The sequence below is a fragment of the Lipophrys pholis genome (assembly GCF_963383615.2).
Source record: "Lipophrys pholis genome assembly, chromosome: 2".
NCBI lineage: Eukaryota > Metazoa > Chordata > Actinopteri > Blenniiformes > Blenniidae > Lipophrys > Lipophrys pholis.
This window is the reverse complement of record NC_137636.1, coordinates 8,215,563-8,227,966: the sequence shown is the minus strand read 5'-3', so window position 1 is coordinate 8,227,966 and position 12,404 is coordinate 8,215,563. Positions and strand designations below refer to the sequence as shown.

Sequence of the window (12,404 nt, the reverse complement as noted above, 5' to 3'; positions counted from 1 at the left end):
TTGTGCTTTAGAGCAGCAGCTTTAGAATGAGATAATGTTGCTCTCATTTTATCGCAGTGATTACCCGTTTGAGTTTATCATGGTACATTTAATAAAACACTCGAAGCCGAACAAATCAGCGCACGCAAATTTCTGTGAATCAAAACGATCCGTGAAACAAAATGCAATCACTCCCAGACACTTCAGAGTGAAATGGTGGTAAAAACACTTTGTTTCTTTAGGTCTGCTCATCCCCCCCCCCCCCCCCCCCCCCCCCCCCCCCCCCCCCCCCGTATAGTGTGACAGGTTTTATCCACTGTTTCGTCATCTACAACATCTTTCTTAACACCAAACAACACCTACGTAACGCTCAATATCAAACATAAAGTTACAGGACCTGGATTCGACCTGTCTCAGCTTGAAAGTTGCAAAATTCACTTAAAAAAAAAAATTGCAGCTACCTGAGAGGCCAGCCTGAGGTGGAGCCAGAGGCCTTGGAGACAAGCACAGATCCCAGTGCTCACACACCGAACATGATACATATGAACAAACTATACCGCGCATATACGAGTGAAATTACATGGCACATTTTAATATGTGTGCGTAGAAAATCTATGCAAGCATAAAAAGGTGTGCACAAATTCAAATCTCATGACTGAAATACCAGTACGCACACACAAGTAGGCATACGGCAATCGAGAGACTCACACAAGTAGAATCATTTCACGACTATAGCAGCCCTATAATAATAATGATGATTTCACTGTTGATCAGAATACCTTAATTCAATTATCTACTAGATTAGTTGAAATTATGAGGTAGCATAGCAAAGTGTTATGTGTGTGCCAGAATATTGTTGACGGAACCATATTTGAACGTAGTTTTGGTTTATTTTCCCCAGAATTAATTAGTTTTCCGTGGATTGTACCTGCAAATATAATATTTGACCTGGTCCTTGGTCATACAGATGTTTTGTGATATTTTGTACATTGATAGTAGTAATGTGAATATTGGTATTTGAGGTAATATTTGCACTAATGACATAAAAATCTGATACTATGGTTGTTCATTCTTCCAAGTTGGATTTCTTTGTCTGCATTTCTTGAATTGTCAAGGTTATCGTTAAATAAATAAAATAACAAAGCATCAGACGACACAATCAGCGAGAGTCGACCAGCATTACACATTTAGCTGCTGCCGATGGAGGAATTGCTTGTGATATTCCGCGTGGTGCATTCTTGTTCCCAGTAAACTGCTTTTTAGTACTTTATTTGTACGTTTGGTGATATTTTTTTGCTTGTTTTCCACAGACGAGGGAATTCGTCACCAGTTCGGGCCGATCGATGAGCCGCTCGGCTGCAGTGGGGAGCAGCACGCAGCCCTCCACTCAGCACATCAACCAACAGCTCAACTGTTACAGATCCAGCAGCATTCAGCACCTGATCAGGTCCATTTATCAGTGAAGATGAGGGGATATCAAGCACCGTTCCGAGCGTTAGTGCACAACACGTTGGCCTGCACACTTACAACACAGTGACTGGGTAAAATGTGTGCATTGTGGACCATTTCCAAAGACAATCATTTGTGATTTTATAATAAAATGACTATACATTACACAGTGACATGTAGTTGTGCATTAAAAGTGTAGTAGGTGATGTGTCATCGGTGACTCCAAGGTTTTATTTGTACGTTGCTTTCATTCAATGATATCACGATTTTGTTAAATTTCCACTTTATTTATGTGCCGGATGCCACTAAAAAAAACTCAAAACAGTCATTAACACCAAAGGCTCAGCCTTGCTTTACAAAAACAATATATAAAAAAAAAAAAAAAAACTCCTCTATATTTACATACATATTCACAAAAAGATATGTTCAGTAGTAGACCACTTGTAGTGTAGACTTCTCCTTTCCTGGCTGCGGATGACAGAACACAAACACTTGTGTAGGATCACGCAACAGAAACATTCAGTGTTTTAACAGTACATTTCAAAGTGTACCGTTACAGCAGCAAATACATCACGTAGTGTCCGTCTGTTCACAGTGTTCCCTACTGCGTTACAGCATGAATAACATCCAAAAAACAAATTTAGTACAAAAAAAAAAAAAAGTTGTCTCATCCACACTAACACAAGCACACACATACGTACGCATTTAAGTGCATTTTGCCGTTGGTTTGCATTTATCCTCAGTAGTGATCCATTGTGATAATTTTTTCTCTTTCTGTGTTCTTATAAGTTACATTTTTAAACGTAGACGTGGAGCTTCTGAACAGTGGGTTGGTTCCCTGAAAACAAGTGAAGAAAATACACAAAGGCAGCGTTACGATCGGTGATACATTGAACGGTCAATGCTTGAATTATTTATTTATCTCATAGAATAAAAAGCAAGCGTGCCAGCTATTCCCAATTTTAATCAAAAACAATCTTTTAATAAGTTACCCGGGTTATTTGACATTCAGTTGTCTTTTAAGGATGTACAGTTTTGGTCACTTATTTGAATTTTTCAAGCTTTCCTTCAAACACGTCGTTTTAATTTTGTAACTCCTACTGTCACCAAGATTTTCTTTAAATGATTGCACACAGTCTTTGATTTAGAATCATACACGCTCATTAGGATACGCGTGCACATTTTTGGAGTCTGCTTTATAACCTCCCCAGATCAAAAACTCCCAACAGCAATGGATCAATTTTATCTGCATTTTATCACCAACGTTTTCTTTATGGAAACTTAAAGGATCTTACCGTCTGCCATTTCGCCTTCGCCCTCTCCGCCTCGAACTTGGCCACCTCTTTCCGATCATGGACTGACACCAGCACCTTCCACACACCCAGCAGGATGAGGCCAATGCACACGATGGAGAGGGAAACCCCGAGAATGATCATGGGGATGTTGGGAGTCTCGGGGCATCCTGAGAGAGGACAGAGGACGACGTGAGACTCACAGCTTCATATGAGCAGTTTGAGTGTCCATCACGTTGCCATAAAACTTACCATACATTCGGAGATTGTACGCCGTGGTCCCGGTCTCACCTTGCATGGTATTAAAAGATACCCAGCACTCGTTTTCCATTATCAGCGTACATGGCAGTGACACACTCTTGTCATAATCTGCGAGGGAATATGAACACATGCATCCATAAGGTGGGAATTTTTTGTATTTCATCTTCCCTTTTAACTTAGTAATGAGAACGTAAAAGGATATCCCCTCCTCTGTTGTGCTGTCAGTGTGATTTCCATATCAAAGATTACCATCTGGTGTGTGTACCACGCCATTGTATTTCACATCTGAAGCCTGAAAATCCTCTGTGATAATCAGATATACCTCTCAGCTTGCACAAGTACCACGGGTTTAAAATCAGCTCTCCCATAAAGGAAGACCAGGTCCTTGGGCTATTCACATGCACCACAATAGCTCTGCCTGTACAACAAGGTAAATAATATGTTCCCCATTGTCCCGCGCTACCCAAAAGGACGAGGATGGTGTTGTGTTAGAGAAGGGGGTGCAGACTTCTGAGAGACACCCGAGTCGATGGAGGTCGGCATTCCTCTCAATCACTGACCCACGCTGAAACTTAGCATGGCTCCAGATTGATACCGCTATCGAAAACACCGAGCTGAGAGTGCGAACTCTTGTGACAACCAGCATATATACAGCACGGGGAAGTGACTGCACCACTAACAAGCTTCCTGTTCGTTAAGGTCAGAGGTTTCACAGCGAATAAGATGGATAAAGCCCGACACGGACTCGCCAAAAACAAAGCAAATAATATAAAACACGCAATCACATCAAGCGATGCATCACAGGTACTGGTACGTCCACAAACAAGAAACCTGGTAACAAAAGAAGCACTGAGTTACACAGAATGATGTGAAAAAGTTTCCTGACATTGACATTTTTATCAATGAGTAAACTTAATCTATTCCTGACAGCCGTGACTGCTTTGTGTTGTTATCTGTTTAATTTTTCAGACATGTGGCTGCCTGCTCTCCGCTTTACCGACATCACATTCAATACATGACTTTCTCTCTCCCTCTTATCCCTTCTATCTGAACTAGAGGTTTTAAAGTGTGGGAGGATGAGTCTCTCCCACACACACAGAGCTTGAACGACATTACGCACCCATAACTCTCACATCAACGAGTCGATTTTTCTGTTGAATACTGAATGTTTAATGTTTTTTTAAACAATAACTCATAAATGTTAACGGTTGCTTTTAATCTAAATATCTTGCAAATTGTTGTATATTGTGTTGAGCTGTCACACTTATTTCCACTGTAATACCCTTACAACTAACTCAGTTAAAAAACAAAACAAAAAAAACTAACAACAACGACTCATTTATACACATACCGGTACATTGTTTTGATTTCTTTGCATCAACCAGGGATTAAATGTTTTGATCTGTAGTTGAAATCAGCAATGATGCAGTGAAAGCACACACTGGTGCAAAGAAACAAATTCACACTAACACCTAAACTACACAAAATGTTTATGAAGTACAAAGTATTGTGTTAAAATAGTACAGGCATTAAAAAAATAAATAAATACAGAGTAAATGCCCAGGTAACTCACAGAAATCTCAAAACTCGACCTACGGTTGATACCAGTGAATCACAACAGTCAATGTTCATAAATGTGAAACCTGCTTGAGATCCCGTTGGATGAGAGACAACGTGTGGTTTTGCTTTTTTTGCTGTCAGTGTGATACCAATATCCCTGGTGCAAGGAGAGAATGTTTAGTAAATTCTTCTTTGTGAAACACTTCCAAGAAAGTCTGACATTCCAGTTTGGAAGACACTCATCAGTCACTGTGTAAACATGTGTGCGTGTGTAAACAAAGCTCCCATACAGGCACAAAATCCTGAAGTTGAAAAGCATTTGTTTGTTTTTTTCACAATCAGCCTTGTATTTTTGTGTGTTTTGCTTTTGGTCTTGATTGTTTTGTGTAGATAATCAGGAAATGGTCTGTGTGTGTTACTGTTGGTGACTGAGGAAGGGACGCACAACGTGAGTCTGCAGCCGTCATTGAACAGGCAGTTTTATGGTTTTATGGGAGGGACTTTGATCGCTGAGCTGTTTCTAGACGACTGCTGACATTTCCCAAGACACAACAGGTGGAACAAGGAGTCCTTTACCTGCTGTTGCGTTGATGGATGTTTTAGAAACGCTGCAACTTTCATTGCACAACTCGACGTCGTCCTTGACTTGAAGATGACACTCGACACAGGTCCTGTGTGGGGAAAAAAAGAGCAATAAAACAAAAGCTTGGATTCAACACAGACAGAAACCCCCCAAAATTTTAATGAGGTTTCCGTCACTGACACGGGGGGCAGACAAAAATCTCAGTGCTGGTCACTTATCAGCACTTTCCCAAGGCTTCATTCACCCTTTATCACCCGGCTCCCCTGTAACAGTGGTATCAAATGGCACTGACAGTGGCAGCTGCTTTACAATCAAGAAAGGAAATCTCTTGGTGCTGTGTTGGGGACATTAGTGACTTTTGATCTTACATGCAAGGTGTAGACACATATGAACAAGAGGACTCAAAACTCGATATGCCTGAAGTTAAAAGAACAGACAGATCATGTGGTGCCACGACACAACATGTTATATCTTTCTGTTGAAGACGCAGTAATTACAAAAAGTGAGACAGAAATCCCTGGAGCTGCACTCCAATTCAGACGTGGCGTGTTCCCACCTTGCTGAATTGCAGGCATCTCCACACGTCGGGCACTTCTCACACCTGTCCCCGGACGCTCCAGGCACAGAGCAGACACAGTGACCACACTCGCATTTGCCCCTGCCGCTGCAGAGCGAGCCGTCGTCCGACACGCAGGCCTCGGTGCTGGTGCTGCAGTTGCAATACTCTCCGATCCAACCACTCTGGCAGTGGCACTCCCCACAGTCACACTCTCCGTGACCTGCACATGCAAAAAATAAATAAAAATAAATCCCTCAAGAACACACACTCTCACCACAAAAACATGTGAATAATTCATGACACTGGCGTGTCGTTACTCACCTCCGCAGAGCTCCCCGTGGAAGCGAACACAGGAGTAATTGTCACACTCGCAGTAGCGTCCGTAGATGCGGCCAAAGCTGGACGCATGACACACACACTGTCCACAATAGCATTGGCCCTGACCGTTGCATATCTCAGCCTCATTGTTTTCCAGGCAGTTGCTCAACAAAGCGCTCTCCTCATTGCACTCGCACTGCGCTCCCAGGAAGCCCGGCTGGCACACACACACGCCGCACTGGAAAGTCCCCTGGCCTTCGGCGCACTGGCTGCTGCTGGCGGCTTCTTGGGGCTGCCGGCAGTCGCAGGAGCAAAGAGACTCCAGTTCCACCTCCAAGGTGTCCTGTAAGCCCACCGGTTTGAGGGAGAAATGGCGAACACCTGACAGGCATCCAGGAAGCTCCACAGTCACATTGAACACTACCTGAGGAGCAAAGAAGTGTTGCCATCAAACTAACATCGACAGTAAAGATGAATCTGCTCCGCTGGTCCACTTAATGACATTTCACCTTACTTAGAAGAATGTAACAGGCATTTATTGATTCATCTTGTTTACCACACTGCTATAAATGCCAAAATCAAATGTGTTTTAACTAGATTTTCCCTTACAACCTCATCACCCTGCATTTTTGCTCACTACATAAATTTTTCTTTTAAATGTCCAAATGACCCTTAAAGCATTGTGACTTTCTTCCATCTGAGTTTGACTGAAAACCTAAGTGTGGGTTAGGGTTAGGGTTAGGGTTAGGGTTAGGGTTAGGGTTAGGGTTAGCGCGGGATTATTAGGTCTAACACCCCTTTGTGCCCACATTGGGTAGACTTTTTTTGTTCTCTGGCATTGAAATATAAAAATTTTAAAATCTATAATACCATTTTCCTTCCTTTTTGTGAATTATTACTTTAATTTGTCTATTTATTTCTTATCATCTTTCTTTTCTTTGTATAATCACTATAATCTGAATTGTTGGTACAGTGTACATTTATAGCAACTATAAGTAATGTAAAGTTACATGGGCATTATAATACTAAAAACTGAGTTTAAAAAAAAAGTAAAAATGACACAGACTTCTTTTTTCCCCACAATTTGAGCAGGTTCAGACTGAGGTACTACAGCTCAGTAAAATAAAATGTCTTCCCAACTCTATTCACTTGATAAGTGATGTCTTCTTTGAATTAAACATGGACCTTAGGGCTTGGATAGGGGATTAATCAAATGAATCACATTTTTAATCACCTGGAAAACATGACTCAGGTGTGACTACATTTTTTTTTAGGCTGCAGTGCCCAGCAGGATTAATGAGTGTGTCATTGCTGCCTGTTCTATCAAAAAAGGACTGATTGATCTTTAAAACTGTTAAAGTATAACTTAAAATGGTCTAAATTAGGATTCATTTGAGCTTTAGAAGTAAAGCTACACAGGGAAATTCCAAGGACAGAAAAAGCCATTTGTCTAAAGGAGGATTCACACAGGAGGGGAACCTTAACATTCCTGATCCATGTGGTCCTGAGCATAAAGCTCCAAGTAGAAACACAAGGTCACGTAACACCTGAGGAGCTCGGATGAGTTTGAGATCGTCAAGACAAATGAAATCATCAAAGCTCAACATACTTGGTGTTCTGTTCATGCCACAAAGTCCTGCAAGACCTTGCACTAGTCGGAGTCCCTTAATGTAAAAACCAGATCTGACTTTTCTTGATCTGAAATGCAGATAATAAAACTGTGGTGAGGCAGCTTTCACTTTTTATGATTTCAGCTGTTGGAAGCATCTGTGTAAAAAGATGTAACACCAAAAACGCATGAGTATCCTTCATAAGATTTGTTTTTATTTTTATTCATTTTTCATTCAGTTGTTTTTATTTGTCTTTTTGATACCTTGAAGCACTTTGAACAGCGCCGGCCTTCGTGAAGACTACTTTACGAACACACACACACACACACACACACACACACACACACACACACACAAAAAAAGCAAATTGAAGCCGAAGCAACAGACCGTCTCTCCTGGTTTGATGTTGGAGCAGTGTTTCAGGTCAGGGACGATGGTCCCGTTGGGGCAAATGGATGTAAAAGACAAGTGCAGTTCCTCTGTGTCTCCGACAACCTCCAGTTCAATCTCTGAACGCAGCTCCTGGAAAACAGTTCACATATACATTACAGCAGCCTGCAGGGGAAAGCTGACAAGCAGTACAACTTCATACTGAGGTTTTTGTTCCTTGTTAATGCCAGAACTCACAAAGACCCAGCTATGAAAGGAATATTCCGACTCGCCTATCATTAAGTGGGATTTCCAAGGCTACGAATGGAATTATGCTTTCACCCTGCACTGACCTGCCGAGTGCCGACACTTTAAAAGCTTCCTCTAATTCTCGCTTTTTAGGTGAATCACCATCCCAGGTGTGCTGGGCTGCACAAAAGCGCCTGAGAAATAAGCGACGGCTGACCTCAGCCCGGTGTTTCACTGACTAATGAACTCTGTGACGAACTGTCTGCATGCTCGCACAGCACAGGGTTAATTGTGTGTTCCTGGAGTGTATAGTGTCTTCAGTGCAGGTGAGAAGGGAAAACAAAGACGCTAAAGAGACACACCCAAAGTCAGTGGGAACAACCGCTATGAAATAACTGTCCATTAGTCACTGCACGAGATGCACGGCATTTTAAAGTATGGTGGCTAAAATATCTATCCAGAAGCATTACTTCCAAATTGCAGTCAAGTATAAATACGAATCATGTGAACAGAACCAGTAAAAGAAAACTCCTCTGTTGCTTTGCATGTTGTTTAACCACCACATCTGTAATCAGTGGGATAACAGGGGACTCTTCTTTTGGTGCGGTTAACGTGGCAGTGAATAAATGAAGGTGTAAATGACGTAACCAATAGATTAATTAGAGGACTGCGCACCAATCATCATCTCCAGGTGGGGATTTACAAAAAAAACCCACAAAAAAACCCCGACAGAGCAGCATTCAGGAGATAGTTGGATAAGAGAAGGAAAGAAAGCGTGCGTAAGGAAGGAGTCAAAGTCAGAGAGACGAGTGGATCAAACAGCCGGGACAAGCATCAACTTGCTGTCCAACATGCTGATGCAAAGCACCGGGTGTTAGAGGGAAAAATGTAATGGAGGGAAGAACGAAAGAGGAAAAGCAGGAGAGTGAAAAGGAAGGGCGAAGGCAGAGGTATTGTCTATTAGCTGTCGTAAAAATGATAATGAACAGAGGGGAAGCTGGGTGCGCTTCGGGTGTCTCTGTATACATTCTGAGCTCAATACAATATAGTTTAAATAACACGGGGATACCAGCTTTCATGCTCTGGTAATAGCAGGTGTTTTTCCGGCCTCTTCCAATCACACACCCCACAAACACATCCAGCTCACTCAATAACTGTACTTTGTATGCTGTTACAATCAGCTCCAGGACGTTCCTCGAGTCTTTCGCCAGGACTCCGACTGTGGCACCGGGTATGAGATTTGCATAGTTCTGAAGAAGGTGGGGGGAGAAATGGAAAAAAATAAAAATAAATCATGAACATAAACAGCAAAGTCACTGATGTCAATGTGGGTAGACTTGGCTCATGCAGTATGAAAAACAGTGGTGAAAAGGAGCGGGCTTGTTCTAACAGGCTGAACGTCAATCCAGCTCAATAGACGGAACGCTAAACTAACCTCAGTCAAACTTTGTGCTCTCACAATCGCACACGTTCTCTCCGTTTCTTGGTTCATGCATACTTCGATGTAAAGGAAATAACTTTCAAAGAGAGACGCAGCTACCTTATAATTGTGTTTCTGCTCTTCTGTTACAGCAAAAATCAGCAAGATGTTGTTTTCCACCACCTTATCAACCAGCTGACCCAGAGTTGGATACTCCTGAAAGCAAAAGTTCAAACGTCTATTATTTACCAGTCTATTGCGTCACATGAAACATCAAAACAAAACAAAAGTCCCTTTAAAAAAAAAAAATAAAAAGATGGTTTACTTGTACTGTGGACATTGAGTATTCATTGTTGACATCCAGGTGACACTGTCCGTCATTGGGGATCACAATGCCGGCCATCTTACTGTCCATCCCAAAGTGTGAGTCGGCATCACTGACAAACACCAACAGACGCATGGAATCATTCCTCCAGCCAATCTTGTCCTATCAGAAGACAAGAAAAAAAACCAACAACACCTTAATGTTGTTTATTCAGAACGAATCGGAAGTTAAAATCTAAGTTTTACAGAGTTTCATTCTCACCCCACAAACTGAAGCTTGCATGACGGCGTCAAAGCCGCACTCCGGCACGTCAATATTTGCAGACACACGCTGCATGGCGATGATCTCGTTGAACTTGTCAGTGCTGCTCGTCAGCGACAAGACGTGCTTGTAGCCAAATGTCGGCAGGCAGGTTATGCTCACAGTGCTGCAACACAACGGGAAGACAGAACAAGAAGCAGTGAGGTTTTATCTGAGGAGTCGCGTGAGGACGTTGCTGAAGCCGCGGGTCGTGTTGGAACGTCCGTTGTTTACCTGCAGGGGTTCGCCAGCTCTTCTTCTGTGATTTTGATGAAGGGCAGAACGGGCTTCTCTACAAATGAGCCAAAGCCCATTCGAAATTTACTGGTGAGTTTGGCCATCTCTTTGGACAGAGTGGAGCCTAAGTCTTTGATCATCTCGAGGTCGTCGATCATGGACGCCGACAGGTCCATCAGGTAGTAGATGTCCACCGGGTAGTCCTCTGTGTGCTGAATCTTAACCTGAAAGGTCACCTGGCTGCCTGTGCAAAAATAAAACCAACGCCTTGTTTCTCTCAAACCGTAATCGTGGAGGTAAAAGCAACCATTCAAAACACTTTGGACTCTGTACCAGGCCGAAGCTTGAGGGACATTTTCTGTGGGTATATCTGGGTGCTGTTAGCGCTGGCCGTCTTCTTCCCGGGTTGCCGACCCTGAAGGACTTCCCCTCGGGAAACAGGGAAGTGAAGCTGGTCCCTGGCACATCCTTCTTCCAGTAAGATATCCAGTGTGTCACATCTTTTACTGACAGATATCCAATCTGTGAAGTTCTGGAAACGGAAAAGAAAAGTCCCGATTTAGTTTTACCATGGAGGACAGGAGATAAATCGTAATGCAGTATGTTGTTCTGGACACTGAAACTACATAAAAGTCAAGTGGCACTAATCTTCCTACATGTAGTTGTTGCTTCTTGCATGTCCATGCTGGCTGCTTACCTCCTGTGTGCACCAGGCACAGTGAGGACTGAGCTGCAGACACTCATCACAAGTCCGAGCGCTGCCGGCTGAACATGATCCTGCTGCACACATGAAGACACAGTTGGGAGCAAACTTGTCAACACTGATCAGGGATCCCTGATCATTTTTAAACTCATTCCTCTGGTCTGATCTTTTTATATATTTTTGTATTTTTTTAAATGTCACAAGTCACCTCTACACACAGCTACTGAAAAACACCTTTTACAATCTCGTTTCCTTATAAAACTAGTCAAGACCACGGTGATCTCCAGTGACTATTTGCACACTCTGATGACTATACACGTTTTTTTTCTTTTTTTCTTTTCTTTTTTGTTGTTTTAAAGCAAAACTCCAGCTTACCCTCCACGGTATTGATCCAGTAGCGGAGAATCAGGCTCAGCAGAATAAGCCCCATTAGTCCGCGAGGTTACTATTTTGGAAGAAACACAAGAAGACTTGTTGAAGTGTTTTCATATTTACAGAGCTGAAGCCGCGGTGGTGTCTCCTCTCTCGGAGCGAAAGCAGAGCAGAGGAGAGAAGAGCCGCAGACACCTGAGCGCAGCGGAGCGGGGACTCTACCTGCACCGCCTTATATGTCCACTTCCGTCCAGGTGAGGCGGCTGGGCGGGGACAAGTCAAACGCTCGACATCATTATGTAGGGAGCATAAAAAGACTGTCAGCATTCTTCTATTATTACTTTTTGTCTGTTTCGTGTACATATAGGAGTTGTATTATTGCTGTTCTTCATCTTGCTGGCACAGTGGCCAGAGCAGAAGCAGATTTTAGTGCAGCTGATATATGAAGAATAGATGCATGTGACAAATTAACCTCTTCAGTCTTGAATTTAAAGGTAAATAAATGAACACACACACACACACACACACACACACACACACACACACACACACACACACACACACACACACACACACACACACACACACACACACACACACACACACACACACACACACACACACACACACACACACACACACACTATGGGCAATGGTGGGGGACACCATGGACGGGTCACCAGTCCATTACAGGGCAAACACAGAGAGTCAGACAACCGCACACACTCACACTCACACCTATAGGCCGTTTAGGGTCACCATTTATCTTCACATGCATGTTTTTTGGGTTTCCTCGGATTAACGCGAGGAAACCCACA

General features: G+C 42.8%; 1 protein-coding gene across 2 annotated transcripts in view; it reads right to left on the bottom strand.

The window, feature by feature from the left end:
- Positions 1 to 1,637: 1,637 nt before the first annotated feature.
- Positions 1,638 to 12,404, bottom strand: part of itgb6 (integrin, beta 6) — a 13,202-nt gene continuing 2,435 nt past the window's right edge. The window contains exons 2-16 of one of the 2 annotated variants that reach the window (XM_080458596.1): positions 11,590 to 11,659; positions 11,209 to 11,291; positions 10,845 to 11,043; positions 10,509 to 10,755; positions 10,236 to 10,401; positions 9,975 to 10,136; positions 9,770 to 9,865; positions 9,390 to 9,479; positions 7,999 to 8,133; positions 6,005 to 6,425; positions 5,681 to 5,903; positions 5,118 to 5,212; positions 2,973 to 3,089; positions 2,724 to 2,890; positions 1,638 to 2,266 (exon numbers count right to left, since the gene is read on the bottom strand). In XM_080458596.1, the coding sequence (XP_080314722.1) occupies positions 2,168 to 2,266; positions 2,724 to 2,890; positions 2,973 to 3,089; positions 5,118 to 5,212; positions 5,681 to 5,903; positions 6,005 to 6,425; positions 7,999 to 8,133; positions 9,390 to 9,479; positions 9,770 to 9,865; positions 9,975 to 10,136; positions 10,236 to 10,401; positions 10,509 to 10,755; positions 10,845 to 11,043; positions 11,209 to 11,291; positions 11,590 to 11,644 (2,355 nt within the window). In that variant the 5' untranslated portion in view covers positions 11,645 to 11,659 and the 3' untranslated portion in view covers positions 1,638 to 2,167. Of the gene's footprint in view, positions 2,267 to 2,723; positions 2,891 to 2,972; positions 3,090 to 5,117; positions 5,213 to 5,680; positions 5,904 to 6,004; positions 6,426 to 7,998; positions 8,134 to 9,389; positions 9,480 to 9,769; positions 9,866 to 9,974; positions 10,137 to 10,235; positions 10,402 to 10,508; positions 10,756 to 10,844; positions 11,044 to 11,208; positions 11,292 to 11,589; positions 11,793 to 12,404 lie in introns of those variants that run through there. The other variant, XM_080458595.1, reaches the window with a different exon arrangement.